Here is a 19,865-nt window from a genome sequence, read left to right as displayed (position 1 = left end):
ATTGGCAGGCAGATTCTTTACCACTGAGCCAGCAGGGAAGCCCTACAAGATACTAAATTTAGTTCCCCGCCCTATACAGTAAGACCTGTTGTTTATCTATTTTATATATAGTAGTTTGTATCTGCTAATTCCAAACTCCTAATTTATCTCTCCTCCGTCTTTCCCCTTTGGTAACCACAAGTTTGTTTCCTATGCCTGAGAATCTGTTTTTGTTCTGCAAACAAGTTCATTTGTATCATCTTCTTAGATTCCACATATAAGTAACCGGGCCAGCTGCAGTGGGTGGGGGTGGGACTGAGGGACCCACCACGAAGCGGTCAGGGGGTGAGCATTGCTTTGTTTCCTATGGTCACAAGGTGTCGCACCTTAACTGCATCTAAGGAGGTCAAGAAGAGAAAGAGAAAAGGGCAAAAGTCTCACCAGCCAAGTCTCTCTGCCTGTTAGAGCGCTTTCCTGAAGCCCAACTCAGAAATGTCACTGGCTTGAAGTATGTCACATGGCATAACCCCTAGTTGTGAGGAAGTCTGAGAAATGTGGCTTTTTCACCAAGTACTTTTTTGAGGGGATTCACGTACAGGCTTTATTTACTTTCTAGCCTCCATAACACACTAGGTTCATCTTACAGAAAATAAAAATATGTGAATTTATAAATTGATCTGAAAGAAGGAACATAATAATTGGACCAGAAATACAGTCCCTAAGGAAACAGCAATAACAATGCTTAATTTTGGAAATGTAATTTTCCCTAATGTAATTAATTCCTGTTCCTTAATTTTCTGCTGCAATACGATTCTGTACCATTCGTGTAACAAGCAGAAAAGCTCCTAGCTATCCTGTGTGCACAGCGACTTTCTGTAAATATTTCTGTAGTCAGTTTCATTTGCTTTGCCCGGATTCGTTGGTTGACTGGCAATGCCTTGATTCATTACAGGGCAGATTCTCAGGAAGCCTTGATCATCCTTAATCATATTCACGCTGGGGCTTTATGGATGGAGTGACTCCACAGCAGAAATTTTAGTGAATGTAGGGGACTTCCCTGATGGTCCAGTGGTTAAGGCTCTGCGCTTCCACTTCTGGGGATGTGGGTTTTATCCTTGGTCATGGAATTAAGATCTGGATAAGGAAAAGGCAACCCACTCCAGTATTCTTGCCTGGAAAATCCAATGGACAGAGGAGCCTGTAGGCTACAGTCCATGGGGTCACAAAGAGTCGGACAGGACTGAGCGACTTCACTTTCACTTTCATGGAACTAAGATCCCACATGCTGTGTGATGTAGCCAAAAAAAATTTTTTTAGTGAATGTAAAAATATGGGATCCATTGCATTTCTCTGTTTCTTTCTCTAATATTATAAAATGCCTAGACTTTAATGCTTAGGCAGGGAACGGGAGCCAGCACACCCTAGGGATTCTTCTGTAACCTGATTCTTCAACATTTCATCCATATCTATTAGAAAATAATGGCTGTATGGTTCACTGGAGCAACAAGGGTTATCAACACATCATCTATGGATCCCCTGTAAGGAAAACAGCGTTCATCTTTTATTAGCACTAACATCCTCACACAAAAAAGCAGGGCTGTGTTCTGACTGTTCATTTACCCCACCTAAGCATATCAGTTCACTCTCTGGATGGCAATCAAAGATTTGCTTGTTCATTTTTTGGTACTTTTTCAGTTTTTCTACAAAGAGCATATATTACTTTTTACAATTAGGAAACATATTTTATTTTACAAATCAATCTATACAAGTCTTTATATGGAGAGTCAGGCTTTCTATTTGGGTGGCCACTGATAACTGAAATGGAACCCATCTCCTATCTTTGCAAGGCTCCTTGACGCTCTAAACAGAGAGCCCGAAACGGACCTTCACAGTGCTCATGCTCACTGATGGAGCAGGTGTTGCGTTCTGCCCCCGGACTCTCAACCCCTCCACGCAGCTTTTCACGTGAGGGCAGAAGCTCTTAAGATGCATTGGAGGACTGCCAGGTCTCTGCCGGTGCATTGGAAGGTGGTGAGAGACGAGGTACCTACAGCTGAGGGGAAGGGCTCCCAGGCTTGATCATCGCACCAGCTTCTTCACCCACAGCCCCAGGACCGGCAGGAGCGCTCAGGCGGGGCAGACGTGGGAGAGCAGGAAGTCCACCTCGTTTCGGACGACGCACCTCCCCGGGTGGATGCTGTCGGGCAGGGCCAGGCTGGAGGTCATCTCCCAGGCGTCCACAAAGGCCACACGGAGGTCGGCAAAGGCAGCTCGGAGGAGCCGGTTCACCTGGAGGGTGAACCAGTCGCTGCCATATACGGACTTGTAGCCGGTGTTGGCCAGCTTGATGACCACCAGGGTGCGGGGCTCCCGGGCCAGCAGCGCGGCCACAGCGGCCCGGACCCCTGCCAACCGCTGCACGAAGATGGACGGAGGGAAGGTGGTGAAGTGGGCGCCCAGGCTCAGCACCACCACAGTGTGGGGGCCCCCAGCCAGGCCCCCCAGTTCCCGGACCACGGAGTGCAGGGCAGCCACAGGGGTGCGAAGAGAGCGCAGGGGCCAGCCGTGGGCGCGCCAGTGCAGCACGATGGCCCGGGCGGTGTCCACGGCCATTAGCGGCCCCGTGTGGTACGCGGCGTGTAGATCCACCGGCTTCAGGGCTGCACGGGGAAGAGAGCGGAGGCTCAGGGGTGAATGCAGGACCCTGCACCATCCTCTTGGACGGAATGCTAACGATAGCCCCACCTTCCCAGGACATAAACCTTCTCCCCCAAGCCGTAGGGCTGCCCCTGGCTCAAGTTTATAGGGTTGCCAAGGATCTCCCTATTATCCATCCAAACTCCTATTCTGTTTGCTTTTAATTCTCTGGTGTGCAATTCCCTGTGCTGGTTGCCTTTCTCCTGAAACCTTCCTTTCTCGCCTCCCGTCACACTACGTCACCCCATTTTCCCCCTCCCTTTCCGGTCATTCTTTGCTCGGAGCAAAGAATGTGTCAGAGCACACAGCTAAGTGAACACACTGGGTCTCCGGACCCTCTGGCCCGGTCTGAGCCTGGTCTCCACTGGGAAAGGGCATAAACCGGGCAACCAGAATCTCTAGCCTGAGGCCAGTCTTTAGGATGAATCCAAGTGGGCGCGCTCGGTCAGAAAGCAGAGAGGGACAAGACACCGCAAAGAAAGGAGACATTTCCCAAAGAAAAGTCAATGGAACAAATTGTTCCAGGGGGCCGGGGAGCCCAAGAACTAGGACTGGGTCCTCAGACTTGGTAGCCAGGAAGCCCCTGGCAGCACTCGAGCTCAGGGACACCAGACCAGTGCTGCCCTGGCCCCTCGCGGCTGCTCACCCGGCACGGTGTCACGCAGGTACTCCCACCACTGCCGGAGCGTCGAGTCCCCCATCATGTGGACGACGCGGCCAGCCAGGCAGCCCAGGATGCTGTCGGCGGTGGAGAAGGAGCGGCCAGAGCAGGACAGTGAGTGCCACATGTTTTGGTGGTAGAATCCAGAGGGCCTCGGGGCTGGGATCCCAGGGTGGCAGGGTTGCGGAGGGGACAGGACTGTAAGCCATCGTTCACGAGCAAAACAATCGGTGAGAACACAGGAGGCTAAGGCCACGGCCCTGAATCAGGGCTGCCCTTCCCGCCAGCCCCGGGGCCACTCACCCAGACTTCTGTTGTTCTCCTGGGCCACCCAGATTGGAGGAATGCCCTGAGGGAGGGTCTTGTTCGTCACATTCCTGAAGAGAAACCAGTGGGCAGAGGGGAGTGTGTGATGAGAAGGAATCCTGCGCTGAGGTGAAGGAGGGGTCCTTGGAGGAAAGGAAGTTCTCAGGGGTAAAGGTCATCTGTCCAGTGTCAGGGATCCTGGGACACAGAGAGTTAGGGGCCTGGGGAGGGACTGGAAGCTGGAGGTCAGGCATCCAGGTTCTTTGAATTCCAGGACCTCAGGGATTGCATCCTTGCAGAAAGTAGAATTGTTTTAAAATGTACCCTGGGGTCTTCCCTGGTGGCCCAGTGGCTAAGACTCCTCGCTGCTCCCAATGCAGGGGGCTCAGGTTCAATCCCTGATCATGCTGCAACTGATGATCCCACATGACTGCGACTAAGACCCAGCGCAGCCAAATACATAAATAAATACCTTTTAAAAGGTTGTTGTAAAGAAAACACCTGACCTTGGGGTTGCAAATCCATGTGCACTACACTCTCAGGTGTGTGTGGTTGTCTGTTGAATGCCCATCTTTGATGGGCCCAGTGTTGGCTCCTGAGGGACGGGGCCCTGCTGCCCTGCTCTCCTGTCCAGGACCCCCAGGACCCTGGACAGTGTCTGGTACAGAGGCGGTTTTGGGGGTGCCGCTCAACAGCAGCAAACGCCTGAGAGCAGGTTCTCGGAGCCGACAGAGCCTACTGTGCTGTCCCTGATCTAAGCACATAGCATACAGTAACTTATCTGAACCACACCACAACTCCACAGGGGAGGTACTAACGTTGTCCCCTTCTACTAGTGAGAGACTGGAGGTGCAGGCAGGTTAAGTAGCTTGCCAGAGATCCCACGAATAAAAGCCGGAATATAGAAACAGGTGGAGCAGGAATTTGAACCCAGGCAGTCTCGCTCCAGAGACAGCTGGTCTTTACCTCAAGAGACGTCCTGAGATGGCTCCTGTATTGAATTTTAGATTATTTCCTGCCGACCAATGCAAAAAGGATGTGTGGTTCTTTTCATCTGACCAAAGGGAGTACAAAATTTGGTCTGGAAAGAACCAGGTTTCATGGTGCGGAATCCTAAACGCTGTGGGAAGTCACTAATCAATGCAGAGAGCCTCTGGCGATGGGTGTCTGGTGGAGCTGGCGCCTCGGTGCTTCAAGCCCACCTGCCTCTCCCATCCTCATAGAGCCAGTGGGAACCTCCCTGCTCCCTGGGCCTCAGAGCTGCACCACTCCTCCCACCTGCCCACCTCCACCTCTCCCACAGCTCCTTGGTCCCCTCCACTTCCAGAGTGGGTGTCCCTCCCCCTCTGCCCTGCCCCCAGCCATCCTCTGGGACCCTGTTTTTGCCTCCTTCCCCTACTGTCTGTCCCAGAGACCAGATGCCCAGCTTCTCCTGTCTTTAAAAATGCTTCTTTCCTCTGGGGTCTCTCTAGCCCAGTCCCAGCCTCGGATCCCAGGGGCAGAAGCCAGTCCACTTTCACAGTCTCCTCCCCATCACTCCCAGTCTTGATGGTCCCAACCGTCCCCTGGGGCCGAGGACGAGTCTCAGCTTTGATCTCGCTTGGCTTCTAGGCTGCACCCTCTGCTCCACTTTCACCCAGTTGGCTGGCATCCATCCTCCCCACTCCGTGACCACAGCTGCTGGTAATTTTTAATGGACATCTCTCCCTGCAGGCCATCAGCACGGCAGAGGGGCCAGGACACTGCTCTGTGGCCGGAGGTCTGCAGGTCTCCTTCAAGCTTCAGCTCACCGGTCACTTGCTCTGACGATCCTACACCAGACGGGGCGCCCTTTTCCGTATCCTTAGACCCTCAGTGAATCCTGCAGTGAAGCACTCACTCCAGTGCATGTTTTAAAAGGCCCCGTGTCCCCTCACTGAAAACTCCTACGGGGCAGGGATGCCAACCACTACGTAAAAGTTTTCAGCACTTAGCATCAGACCTGGTATATAGTAGGTTCTCTGAAACCTGTTTCATAGACATGAGTAGGTGAATGATAAGGGTAGGGGCTCAGGCAGAATGACCACAGGGACTGGATTCAGGGGTTGGGGCAGACACCCGGACGACACTGGGTCCCCTACCGTGCCAGCAGGGCCTCCTCGTGTGGTGTGGTCACGTTCCAGTAGCGTCCACTTGAATGTCCTACCAGTGAGTCACAGGGCAGGGTCGGAGGTCGAGCACAGAACCAGAGCTCACCTGAATCTTCATCCCTGTAGTGACAGGTGCCCTCTTCCTCCCCAATTAACAGGGGGTTAACATTGCAAGTCACAGTTTCTTCGTATCCCGTGGGTCCCCGGAAGTAGCCCGTGAAATCAATCGTGGCCCATTGGTCTCTCCAGATCCCCCGCAGAACCCCGACTGCCTCGCTGGAGTGGATCAGCCGCACTTGCACCTCGGCCTGCCCAGCCCAGAGCAGGGGGAGCGTCAGCAGGTACGTGCCGTTCTCCAGATCCGTGACGTTTCCGGGGACGCCTGCCTTCAGGTCAGGACCCAGCAGCTGTGCCCGGAACAGATCCCCACCATGGGCCTTGGGCCTGCCCTGGTGGTCTCTGGCGATGAGGATGGCCTCCAGGTAGCCTCCCAGGGCATAGTTGGTCTGGGCAGGACTCCTCAGGTGATAGGTGGAAGTCTGGGGGCTGGTGGAAGCCAGAAGGTCCCCCCCATCTCCTGGGGTCAGAGGCCAGTGCAGAAGATGGGTCAGGCCTGAGAACCCCTGGGGGAGAGAGCCGGATGACTTGTGGGCAGGGCGGGGCCCTGGCGGCAGAGGGACGGCGCGGTCAGGCCAGGAAACCCCGATGCAGAAGACCTGTGGGCAGAGAAAGACAAGCCCATCAGTGGTTTGTGTCTCTTCTCCTTCTGGGAAGAAGTTCTCAGTTCACCAGACTTAGTGTCTGGTGGTCTCAGGCAGAAATCCCATCTGCCCTGCTTCATGCTGCTCTGACCCGAAGCTGGTGTCTGAGCCACTATCACACACATCTGCAGACACCACCTTGTGTTTATTTTGTAATTTTTAATAATTTTTATTGAAGTCTAGTTGATTTACAGTGTTACACTAGTTTCAGATGTACAGCGTGATGATTCTATATTTTTATAGATTATACTCCATTTAAAGTTATTATAGGGACTTCCCTGGTGGTCCAGTGACTAAAGACTGCACTCCCAATGCAGGGGGCCTGGGTTCAATCCCTGGTCAGGGAACTAGATCCTGCAACTAGGAGTTCATATACCTGTGACTAAAAGATCCTACATGCTGCAACAAAGATTCAAGGTCCTGCTTTAGCGGGAAATTAGGATTGGTTAAAAAAGAATGTAAAGGAGAAGATGACATGTAAGGGCTGTGATGAAGGAGAGGAAAATGGACCAATCTTAAAAGTGCGTTAGATTATCAGAAACTTGTCTGAAGCTTTTTGAAATGATTAGGGAACAGTAGAGAGGAAGATAACACCAGAGATAAACCCTCTTCTACAAAGACAGATGTGACACAGAGAAATAGCACATTAGTTACTCCAACACTGGAAAATTCAACAGCAGAAGAAAAGCATACGTGTTAGTTAGAAATTGCTTCTGGCCGGTAGTGACAGATCCTATAGGACTTCAGTGGTGTGAGCAAAGAAAGGCTTACTTTTCTCACAATGAGTGTCTGGTTCAGTTTCTTAAGGAAGTCAGGGCAAGGTGTCTGTGATTCTCTTGGCATTTCTCTCATGGCCCCAAGAAGACTGCTGAAGCACCAGCCATCACATTCACTTTTGGAGCAGCAGGAAGAGGAAAAGCAGAGCACCCAAAGGGCTTTTAAAATCCCACCCAACAACCTTTGTTTGTAAATCATTGACCCCCTTGTGCCTGTGATGGAGTCTGGACATAAAGTCCTCCCCACCTTTCCCTGCTAGTAAGGAAGAATGGGTGCATATTTCTAAATGCTAAAATGAGGCAAAAGCTTTGAAGCTACAAGATGTAATTTAGAGATCTGCTGAAAGTGAAATTAGTGGGGCTGAGAGAGAAACTACAGTCAGGCGGCATGTTTCATGTGACAAAGCAATGCTCTGTCACGTGGAACATGGAAAAGAAGAGGCCACAGCCTTTGAACCGAGCACAGAGGATGCCTTCACACAAAGTACAGTAATGCATTTGTCTTGTTGCGCCATTTGCAGAACCCACACGCAATTGAATGTCTGGACCATGGAAATCGATGGGGAATAGGAAATCAAAATATTTTGAACAGACATGACAGCAGGGGACGATGGGCCCCTCAAGTGAGATCTGATGATGAGGGTTTTGTTAATGCACATTTCCACATTTTTCAAAAAGAAAGGAATGTCCTACACCCCATTCTCTTGTGAAGGAGGCAGCACACAGGTGAGGGTTTCCTCCACGACTGTACACTCAGGAAACAATCACTCTCGGTGGGAGAAATTTTCCAATGACATCTATTCATTTATTTGATTGCGCTGGGTCTTTGTTGCTGCACTCAGGCTTTCTCTAGCCATGGCGAACAGGGGCTGCTCTTCATTGCGGCGTACAGGCTTCTCATCAAGATGGTTTCTCTTGTTGCAGAGCACAGGCTCTAGGTGCACAGGCTTCATCAGCTGCAGGGCGTGGGCTTCAGTAATTGCGACTTGGGGACTCAACAATGTGGGCTCAGCAGTTGTGGTACACTGGCTTTGGCCACCCTCAGCATTTAGGATCTTCTCTGACCAGGGACCAAACCCGTGTCCCCTGCACTGGCAGGCACATTCTTACCCACTGTACCCCCAGGGAAGTCCTCCCAATGAAATTTAGGTTCATAGGTTGTAGGTGTTGGACAACTAGTGCAGGCCAACTGGTGATCAGACGAGGCTGAACCTGAGGAGCTTTTTTCTTCTTTGCTCCTCACCTGGCTTCAGTTCCCTCTGAAGCTCAGCTTCCTTCTTTGGCAAAACCAGAGACTGGGTTGTGATAAGTACTGGGCTCTGGGAACACTGTTTTCTGGGCTAACTGCTCAGAGGGATGGGAATTTGCTATCATTTTCTGACTTCGAGAAGTGTGGGCCTAGTGCAATGATGATTGTAGAGTCCTGCTAACTCTGCAACTCGTTTTTGTCCTTCTCTCTCTTGCTCCATCTCTGGACTCTCAGGGCTGGTGTACGTGAGACCGTGATTCTCTATAAGCGTGTCTCTCGTGCAAATCCAGGCTCTCCTGAAGGCAGGCTTCCTGGGGTCTAGACCTGGGGGAGCTGTTTATGTCAGACACTGTTGTTGCCTATCCAAGACCTCATTTCAGTTTGGAGTAGCCACAGGTGACACATTATTATCATGTAATATATTATTATTGGTCTCAGTCAGTCATGACATCCACATCCCACACTTTCCCAATCTTAGGAGTTTCTGAGTTCCAATAAGGCATAAGGAGGGGTCTGATGAGAAATACCAGGGCCAGCTTTCACTCACCTAATAAAAAAGACCAGTGAAGCTGGGACTATCTTATTTCCACCTAATAAAAAAGACCAGTGAAGCTGGGACTATCTTATTTCCACCTGGGATGTGGATTCAGTGTGTGGCAATGCATCAACCTTCTCAAGATAAGAAGGGAAAGGCCATTTCAAACCAGGTTTCTCCTCCACTGCTCACATACTTCTGATGCTGGGTGTCAGAGGAAGCACACATACTGTGATGGGACTGCTGGCCGTCTCTTCAGGGCATGATGCTGAGTTGGCACTGAGTGGCATAGGAGTGTTCCTGGAAGCCGTTCCTAGACTGAGACGTTTAGCTTTAACTGAACTATACACAGGAATGACTGAAACCATGTTAAGTCAAAGCTAAATATTCCTCAACTCAAATTCCCCTTAACAGGCTCTATAAAAAAAAAAATGCCTGTGACCACTCCCACATCATCTGACGTGGAGGAAGTTGTAATAGAAAGATACAGAACCTTAACAGAATGAGGTTAAAATATTTTACTGTTGTAAATTTTACGAAAACAGATTGACACATAGTGCCTCTCCCAGGGCATCAGAAGGGGTCTTTGCAAGGGAAGGACTCTGAACCATGAGCCTCACTACCCTCTTGGCAAATATGCCTCAGGTTGTAATCACAGCAATGCCCACTCCACCCCCAGCTGACTGCAATGTGATATACCATAATTTACAAGACAATGTCTCAATTTCAGAGATGTTCAAATGTGAAATGATTTTAGAATTGATCAATGAAATGTGATGTTCATCTTAGAATTGATCAAATATGGTACTTGCAACATATATTATAACCAAAGGACTACTATTCAGAAAATAGGAAGGATGGTCACAAGTCAACATGAAAAAAATAGTTCAATAGAAAAATATGCAGTGTATGAATAGACAATTTACAGAAACAGAACTATAAAAATAAACATCAGGAAAAAAATGCTCAACTATATTATACGATCTAGGAATAGTTTAGCTGCAATTTAAAGAAAACCCCACACACAGTGACTTAAGAATGATGGTCTTATTTTTCTCACATAACAAGATGCTCGAAATACAACATCAAGAGTTAAACATATTTATTAATTCTAGGAGTCTTTTGGTAGACTTCCTGGGGTTTTCTATGTATAAAATAATATCTTCCATGAAGAGAAAGTTTTATTACTTCCTTCCCAAACTGTATACTTTTTTTCCCCTTGCTTTATTGCACTGGCTAAGACTTCTAGTGCAACATTGAAGGGAAGTTTTGAGAGCAGACAGCCTTGCTGTGTTCCTGATCTTTGGGGAAAGCTTTCAGTCTTTCACTATTAAGAATGATTAAGCAGATTCCTTCTATTATCTTAAGTATATTCCCTTCTATTTATAGTTTGCTAAGATTTTTAATCATGAATAGATGTTGAGATTCATCAAATGCTTTTTCTGCCTCTGTTGAGATGATCATTTGTTTTTAATATGGTGGAATATACTTTGATATACAATATCCTGGTTGATGTTTGAATGTTGCATCAGCCCTGTACCTAGGGTAAACCACTTGGTAATGTACCTAGGTACCCACTGTACCTAATGTACCAGGTACATTACCTAGGTACCCAATGTACCTAGGGTAAACAACTTGGTAATGATGTATTCTCCCTGGCAGATGTTTTAACTACAAATTCAATTCCCACAATAGATACAGGACTATTCATGATGTATATTTCTTTTTGAGTCATTTTTAATTGTTTTTTGTCTTTCAAGAAATTTGTTAATTGCATCAAAGATTTGTAATTTGTTGGCTTAAATTTGTTCATAGCATCTCATTATTATCTTAATATCTGTAAGGTATATATTGATGGCACCTCTTGCATTCCTGATTTTTTTTTTTTGCATTCCTGATATTGATAATTTGTGTTTTTATTCTGTGGTCCTGATCTCCTTCTAGATGAAAGTAACTGGTTCAGGTTCTGCGGATGGATAGGACAGGCGGAAAGGACTATACTTACACACATTGCAATGACGGATGCCACAGCCACAGTCCTGGGCCACTTGAACTGTCTGAAGAATAGGTCTGTGGAAGCTTGGAGTTGTTTATTAGACATCTGGTATGTGACCAAGACCCTAGGTAGATAAAAGTGTAAAAGTAAAAGGAGTGACATCATAAGCATGATGCAATGTGAGTTTCCTACCATCTCCCCACCAAAGAACAACAGTTCTCTAACATCACCCATATGGCTGAGAGGGCTTTTGTAGAAGTTTGGGTGTTCAGTGAAGAAGTTCCAGCACACACTTGGGGCAATTATGATCCAGCAATTCTCATGTATGTACAAAAACATACACAAGAATGTTCATAGTGAAACCGCCAATTGGCGTTTCTGGGGGCCTCTGAAGAGCTCTGATCCTCATACCCTCAATGCAGAAAAAAATTCAGTGAGAGGCAAAGTGGTAGATAAGAAGTGACTTATTAGAATAGGACTCTTGTGAGGCTTACAGGTGAGCAAGTGAGAGGGTGCCGCCCAGAGAACTTGGTGGGCTACAGTTTTATAATCAAAGGAAAAGTGTGGAAGAGCAGAAACCACTTTCTTCCTTATTCTTGGGTAGACATCATGCTTCCATCATCAACTCCTCTTCCAGGTGGGGAGGGGAGTGTTTTTGTCTCTACATGGTCAAGCCAGGACTTTCATGGTGCTGTGGAAAAATCATTTCAGGTCTCAGTACAATGAGCACCTCTCATTTTGAAATGTCACCTTTCATAAATTATTGTGTTTTTCTTTTAAGTATTTATTTATTTGGCTGTGCCAGGTCTTAGTTGAGGCATGCAAGGTCTTTAGTTGTGGCATGTGGGATCTATTCATAGTTACCTGATCTGGGATCAAATCTAGGCCCCCTGCATTGGGAGCATGGAGTCTCAGCCACTGAGCCCCCAGGAGAATCCCCACAAATTACTGTTTTCATGGTGCGCAGAGAACATGCCCTAAGGATCATTAACTTACTGAGCTCACTGGGCATGTGGGGCTCATGCCGCCATTGTTTTTATTTGGGGTCATGACTTGTGCTTCAGTTGCATGGTTTTGTTGCTACGAAAATTTGCTTTTTTTTTTTTTAATTTGTTTTTGGCTGCACTGGGCCTTGGGTCCTGCACATGGACTTTCTCTAGTTGCAGTGAGTGGGGCCTACTCTCTGGTTGCAGTGCTCGGGTTCCTCATTGCGTTGGCTTCTCTTGTTGCAGAGCACAGGCTCTAGAGTGTGTGGGCTTCATTGGTTGCAGTGCACAGGGTTAGCTGCCACTAACTAACCCTGGTAAAGAGAGACTCTTTACCACTGGACCACCAGGGAATTCCAGGCCTGCTTGGTTTTGTGGTTAAGCAAACCTACTTCCTTGAATAATCATTAATCATCATCATTATTATTATTAATCTAACTTACAGGGGTCTCCTATAATTTTTCCTACTTACAATCCCCTAGTGGGATTAACTATTTAATCATCTATTCGTCCCTATCAGTAGCAGCCTTATTCATAATATTCTCAAATTTAAAAAAAGAAAAATATCCACCAGTGGAAGAATAGATAAACAAGTCTTGGATATTCGCACAATCGAATACCACTTAGCAATAAAAAGAAAACAATCACTGATAAATCCAACAATATGAATGATTCACTGAAAAAAAAATCAGGCTTAGTGGAAAAAAAACCACACACAAAAGGTTCGTGTTATATGATTCCTTTAATAAGAAATTCTAGAAGAGATAAATCAACCTATGGTGATAGAAATCAGAACAGCAGCTGGCACTGGGGGAGGGCATTGACTGGAAGGGGGCATGAGAGACACTTACAGGGTTCTGGAAAGCCCTTTATCTTTAACTGGGTGATGGTTATATGGGTATATGCATTTGTCCAAATTAATTATACTCTTAAGATCTGTGCATTTGACTTTATATAAATTACACTACAATAAAAAGAATTTAAAAAAACAGGATAATAGAAAAGACAAATAAGTACATTCATAAAACTACTGACTAAATTCCAGGCACTATCACCATCCAGAGGTGTTGCATTGGGTAAGATTAAGAGATGTGAGAGTATGTTAAAGTACTCTTATGGGTTCAGGGAGAAACAGAGAGATATTGATAAGATAAATCAACAGGTGTAAGTAAACATAAGAAACCAATATAAGATTAAAAATAGAATGTAAAACGTTTAAATCTGAAAAACGTTTGATTCACCTATTGAAAAGTAGGGAAAGAGGAAAAAGAGAAAGTACAATAAATGGGGGACTTGAAACAAGCTGGAAGAAATAAGAAGCTATCATTGCAATAAACATAAATAGGTTTAGGGGAAGAAAAGGGTGTGACGTTAGGAGAGTAGCCTTGATACATACACACTACCGTGTGTAAAAAAGGCAGCAGGTGGAAAGCTGAGCACAGCGCAGGGAGCCCAGCCAGGCGCTCTAACAGGAGAGGTGGGAGGGAGGTCCGAGAGGGAGAGGATATGTGCACACATATAGCTGGTTTATTTCCTTGTCCTGCAGAAACTAACACAGCATTGTAAAGCAACTGTATTCCAGTAAAATTTTGTTAATGTAAATAAGTTAAACAAAACAATTAGTCAGAATGCAATCAAGAACATATACTCTTGGGACTTGCCTAGCAGTCCAGTGGTTAAGACTCTGCGCTCCCACTGCAGGGGCGTGACCCTGGTCAGGAAACTAAGTTCCCACATGCCTCAAGGCCCAGCCAAAAATAAAATTTGAAGAAAAAAAAAAAAAAGAACGTATGCTCTCAGTGAACATCTCACTTCCCCAGAAAACACAGAGAAAGAGCCTCTCAAACTAAAAAGTATACTTGCATGGAGGAATTGTTTTCTTCCTTCTTTGAGGCTGGACCCCACAGAAGGGCAGGATTAGGTGGGGAAAAAGACAGGTATAACCCTATGTACTGTCTTGGTGGCTGGTGACATGTTTAAATAAGTGTTAGTTGCTCAGTCGTACCCGACTGTGATCCCATGGACTGCAGCGCACCAGGCTCCTCTGTCCATGAGATTTTCCAGGCAAGGATACTGGAGTGGGTTGACATTTCCTTCTCCAGGGGATCTTCCCAACCCAGGGATCAAACCTGGGTCTCCTGCACTACAGGCAGATTCTTTACCGACCAAGCTACAAGGGAAGCCCTAGTTTAAGTAGGGAATGACCAAATACTTGAGGAAGGAGCTGGAGAAGGACCTGAGGGTCTCGGAGCAAAGCTGAGGAAGAATTCAGAGGGCTACTTACTTGGGGCATATGGGGATGAGGGCTCTTTAAGATTGTCTAGAACTAGAGAGAGAGATACATCCATTGGAATCCTGGTCTGGAGCTTGAAAAGCAGGCCTTCCACTGCCCATCCTGAATCCTAGGAGTTTCAAAGAGCTAATGCTGCCAGATTCAGTGACGGTCTGGCTATTTATGAGGATGGGGGACCAGCAAGCTGAATAGACAGAGACTTCTTGACCTTCTGCATTCATTTCTGCCCATCCTCTAATCCAAATGCTTTGATCCAAAGCATCAAAGAACTCTGAGCCAGAGGGTCATACGGCAATTGAGTAGTGTCACCAATGTCACTGTAATTATCCATATTACTGACTCCAACAATGTCCCTGTGGCTACTGAGTAAGTATATGATGCATGCGTGTGTGCTGTCTTTTCAGTCGTGTCCGATTCTTCGAAACCCTATGGACTGTAACCTGCCAGGCTCAGTCCATGGGATTCTCTAGGCAAGAATACTTGAGTGGGTTCCCATGCCCTCTTCCATGGGATCTTCCCCATATGCCAGCACAATTAAAATTATGAGGGCCCATAAAAATGTAAAGCAAGAGCAACAGCAGTAATACAGTAGTAACAGCAATACAAGGCACCTGGGCAGATTTTAGCTTCCACCCAAATGAGGATGGAAGGCAGGGAGAAGTGTATGAAAGAGATCCAGTCCCCCAGCTGCTATCACAAACTCCAAATATGTTCCCATTTTCCTTCTTGTCTTGAAACACAGGAATCTTAGCTCCTAAGTTCTATCCACCTACTCACCTCCCTCATCTCCATTTAAGCACCTTGAAATTCTACCTCTGCTTCCTTGCACCTGTACTGTTGGACAGACTTCCTTAAAGTAAGAAAGCCACCCACAGTGCTCTAATAAATCTGGTCTTCCTACACTGTCTGCTTCCAGAATTACAGCGTCATGTTTATTCAACATCCTAACAAACCTAAGGCAAATACTAGTGAGAGAATTTAACCTGGGACAGAGCAACTGCTATCTATTATTTTTTCCCTTTCAGCCCCTCTTTGAGAAGGAAGCTTAAGTCCTCCTCAGCGCTTACTTCTTGGGGAAGTAAGAACCCAGGAATCCGGACCATCCTCCCTTAGAAGTTCCAGCCATCCAACCACTCAGCTGACCCTTTTCACCCCTAGGACTAGGTAGCAGACCTCATTTTCATCCCAGCACAGCCCCAGGACCGAGGTCGGTACATTCAGCTAGAGAGGACTGCATAGTTATAAGTGGTGGTCAGGGATGGGTCAATTTGATACCATAATGCAAACCACAAAGGGATACCAGCAAAGAAAGCCATCTCAGGGAACTCTGTTCCACTGATGGATGAAGTCACTGCCTTACATAGAGCTGAGCTCACTGTTGGAATTTGGGTGGCAATCAGTGTGCATGGTCCCCCAGCCAGCACTGTATTCAGGACCATCCAGACATCGCTGTACATCAGGCAGTGGTCAGAAGCAGCAAAAAAGGAAAAGGGAACGATAGTGTCTGGGTGCCTGCCACCACCCAATGTCACCTTCCTCTTCCTTTTGGCCTAGTTCATGTATAAGAATGAGCACACAGGGGTATCATGGCATGGCCTACAGAAGCAAGGGTCAGCTACGGGCCTGTTGATACAGCCCCAAGTCAGGGATGATGCCTTGCCCTCATTCCTGACTCTACCCAGTTGAACACTAGCCGGTGGTTTTGGCAGGCAGACAGCCAGTATCCTATCCTATGGGCATGCGTGTTAAATCGCTTCAATTGTGTCTGACTCTTTGCAACCGCATGGACTGTAGCCCACCAGGCTCCTCTGTCCATGGGATTCTCCTGGCAAGAATACTGGAGTGGGTTGCCATTTCCTCCTCCAGGGGATCTTCCCAACCCAGGGATCGAAGCTTCGTCCCTTAAGTCTCCTGCATTGGCAGGTAGACTCTTTACCACTAGCGCCACCTGGGAATCCCTAAATTCCCAGATATTCCAAATCTTCTAGAAACAAAAGATCTATCCTTCCCACCACCCCCCCCTCCAACCACAAATCTACTTCCAGTTCTTCTCAGGTTTACCAGTGTTAACTGTCGTCTCTGAGATCTCTTTCTCCAGTATCTTTCTCAAATTCTCAGCACCATTTTAAACTGTCGACCACTTTCTCCAGCCCGAAGCCCTGCCCAGTTCTGGTTTCCATGTGTACCTGAGTCTCCTGTCTTCCTGACCCCTCATCTGTGGATATGACCCCGTGTCCTCTTTGTTAAGCCCTGTACATGTCACTTTGTCACAATCAGGCACCGTATCTTGTGAGCTTCCTCGTACCTCACACAACACCAAGGACAGTACTTTGCCCAGACTGTGATTTCAATCCATCCTGGTCGCACAACAAGTGGACTCAGTGCCCCGTTCCCTGAACCTGAGTCTGCCCAGGAGTCCACTCCCAACTTACATTTCCTTTCTGAAGTCTAAGTCCTCTTACCTAATCGCAGGATACCCCTCGACTCTTCTTGTTCTTTCTCTCCGTCCTCTGCAAAACCCCCAAAGTCTTGTTTCCTGTCTTCACACTACCTCACAGGATAACACCCTGTTGATGCTGCGGCCACTGGCAAGGTACGGCATCACCACAGAGGTAGATGACATGGCCAGTCAGGCCCCCAGGATGAGGTCAAATGTAGATCGAGGGCAGCTGCAGTAGGAAAGAGAGAGCCATGCTCCTTAGAATAAACTCGGAGACTGAGAACACACAGTCAAAAAGGAACGTGGGAATAAGGCTGCAGCAGGAAGAAATTAATCACCTTAGAACACTGTGGTCCAAACCCCAGACAAAGAGGAATGACTTCCTCTTCCCACTCACTGGGGAGCCTTTTCTACTGATGTCTGAGGAACAAAGCAATGCCCTGGGAGAGGGCCATACATCTCTCCTTTCTAGAAAGAAACTCGACTTGAAGTCCATACCTAAGCAGATGAGGGAAGTGCAGGGGATGGGATACGGTGCTCTTGCTTGAAGACTGAGTGCTTTCCCCACCAATTTTCATTGCCTTGTATGTAGCACTCAGTACTAAGAGGAGAGAGGTGGCTTAAGCTGGAGGACTCCAAACGCTGTGGCTGCAGGAAATGGGGGAGAGGTTGGGAGAAAAGAGAAATTTTTAATTCCAAGGTTCGCATAGTAAAACATTATTTCAATTCTACTTCCAAAAGATATAATGCAAATTATTAGATTAGACCAGATAAGAACAATTCACAAAGAAAAAACTCAGAGAGCAGAGAGGGTAGTACACAGGCATACCTCGTTTTATTGCACTTTGCAAATACTATATTTATTACAAATTAAAGATGGTGGAACCCTGTGTCAAGCAAGTCTGTTGGTGCCATTTTTCCAACAGCATTATATTTTGGTTTTATTTTTTAATACAATTTTTAAAGCTTACACTTCGGTTAACAGCCATTACAAAATACTATATTTCATGTGTTGTAAATACATCCTTGTAGCCTATCTTACATCCAATAATTTATACCTCCCACTCCTCTACCTGCCTCTACAATGCTACCCCCCACCCCACCCCCCGCCATCTCTGGTAACCACTGGATTGTTCTCCACAACTGTGAGTCCAGTTCTTTTTTGTTATATACACCAGTTTGTTGTATTTTTTAGATTTCACATACAGTACTTATCTTTCTCTAGCTGACTTATTTCACTTAGTGTGAAGTGAAGTGAAGTGAAAGTCACTCAGTCATGTCCGACTCTTTGTGACCCCATGGACTCCATGGAATTCTCCAGGCCAGAATACTGGAACGGGTAGCCTTTCCCTTCTTCAGGGGATCTTTCCAACCCAGGGATGGAACCTAGGTCTCACATTGCAGGCAGATTATTTACCAGCTGAGCACTTAGTGTAATGCTCATTCTTTCTTGTGGCTGAGTAGTATTTTATTGTGCATATATACACCATATCTTCTTTATCCATGCACTGTTGATGGACACTTAGGCTGGTTCCACATCTTGGTGATTGTAAATAATGCTGCTATGAACACAGGGGTTGTGTATATCTTTTCAAATTAGTGGGTTTTTTTCCCCCAGATATACCCAGGAGTAGAATTGCTGGGTCATGAAGTAGTTCTATTTTTAGTTTTTGAGAGACCTCCGTACTGTTTTCCACAGTGGCTGCACCAGTTTACATCCCAACAGTGTATGAGGGTTCCCTTTTCTCTACACCCTTGCCAACATCTGTTATTTGTGTTCTTTTTGATGATTTGTGTTCTTTTTGATGATTTGTGTTCTTTTCATTCTGACAGGTGTGAGATGATATCTTGTTGTGGTTTTTATTTTCATTGCCCTGATGATTAGCAATGTTGAGGACCTTTTCACACGCCTGTTAGCCATATGCCGTTCCTCTTTGGAAACTGTCTATTCAGTTCTGCCCATTTTTTAATCAGGTTGTTTGTTTGGTGTTGAGTTGTATGATCAGTTTAGATATGTTGAATATTAATTTATTATTGGTCATATAATTTGTAAATATTTTCCCCCACTCAGTAGGTTGTCTCTTCATTCATAAAAACTTAGACAAATACTCTTTGACGTAAATCACAAGGTTTTTTTGGGTCCATCTCCTAAAGTAAGGGAAATAAAAGCAAAAATAAACAAATAGAATCTAATTGAGCTTGGAACAGTGAAAAAAAAAAAATTTGAAGAAATAATGGTTGAGAATTTCCCAGAAATAAAGACACAATGAGGGGCATGGATCTACTGTCTCAAATATCTCAACAAAGCCCAAACAGAAATTTTTGAAAAATCCATACCTAATCACATTTGATTGAAAATATAGGAAAATCAAATGAAAAAATAGAGAAGACAAAAATAAACAATGCCAGGAAGGAAACAGAGGCTATGGCTACAGGCTCTGCAGACATCAAAAAGGGAATATTGCAAACAGCTCCATGCACATAAATCTGACATCTGAGATCTATTTCTGCTTTATTGACTATGCCAAAGCCTTTGACTGTGTGGATCACAATAAACTGTGGAAAATTCTGAAAGAGATGGGAATACCAGACCACCTGACCTGCCTCTTGAGAAGTCTGTATGCAGGTCAGGAAGCAACAGTTAGAACTGGACATGGAACAACAGACTGGTTCCAAATAGGAAAAGGAATACATCAAGGCTGTATATTGTCACCCTGCTTATTTAACTTATATGCAGAGTACATCATGAGAAATGCTGGGCTGGAGGAAGCACAATCTGGAATCAAGATTGCTGGGAGAAATATCAATAACCTCAGATATGCAGATGATACCACCCTTATGGCAGAAAGTGAAGAACTAAAGAGCCTCTTGATGAAAGTGAAAGAGGAGAGTGAAAAAGTTGGCTTAAAGCTCAACATTCAGAAAACTAAGATCATGGCATCTGGTCCCATTACTTCACGGCAAATAGATGGAGAAACAGTGGAAACAGTGTCAGACTTTATTTTTTGGGGCTCCAAAATCACTGCAGATGGTGATTGCAGCCATGAAATAAAAAGA

At 46.2% G+C, this 19,865-nt stretch overlaps 1 protein-coding gene across 2 annotated transcripts; it reads right to left on the bottom strand.

Annotated features, from left to right (window-relative positions):
• Positions 1–473: 473 nt before the first annotated feature.
• On the bottom strand, positions 474–17,047 carry LOC136158600 (NXPE family member 3-like). Of its 2 annotated transcripts, XM_065920418.1 has the most exons (6): positions 16,831–17,047; positions 11,099–11,213; positions 5,764–6,488; positions 3,641–3,714; positions 3,323–3,535; positions 474–2,639 (listed from the first exon to the last, which is right to left on the bottom strand). In XM_065920418.1, exons 2-6 carry the CDS (start codon positions 11,192–11,194, stop codon positions 2,107–2,109), a joined length of 1,641 nt encoding a protein of 546 aa, XP_065776490.1. In that variant the 5' UTR covers positions 11,195–11,213; positions 16,831–17,047; the 3' UTR covers positions 474–2,106. The 2 variants fall into 2 exon arrangements, with proteins under 2 accessions (XP_065776490.1, XP_065776491.1); XM_065920419.1 differs by lacking the exon at positions 3,323–3,535.
• Positions 17,048–19,865: the final 2,818 nt, after the last annotated feature.

Source organism: Muntiacus reevesi, chromosome 2, assembly GCF_963930625.1.
Source record: "Muntiacus reevesi chromosome 2, mMunRee1.1, whole genome shotgun sequence".
Lineage (NCBI taxonomy): Eukaryota > Metazoa > Chordata > Mammalia > Artiodactyla > Cervidae > Muntiacus > Muntiacus reevesi.
The sequence above is the reverse complement of the archived record's forward strand: the minus strand, read 5'-3'. Positions and strand labels throughout refer to the sequence as shown.

Bases quoted from the DNA above. Each gene is read 5' to 3' on its own strand.
- LOC136158600 (XM_065920418.1), bottom strand. From the start codon at position 11,194: ATGTCTAATAAACAACTCCAAGCTTCCACAGACCTATTCTTCAGACAG. The intron at 3,715-5,763 runs GTAGGGGACCCA...GTTTCTCTTCAG, and splicing joins GAGGAGGCCCTGCTGGCACG to GAATGTGACGAACAAGACCC. The intron at 3,536-3,640 runs GTGAGTGGCCCC...GATGGCTTACAG, and splicing joins GGAGAACAACAGAAGTCTGG to TCCTGTCCCCTCCGCAACCC.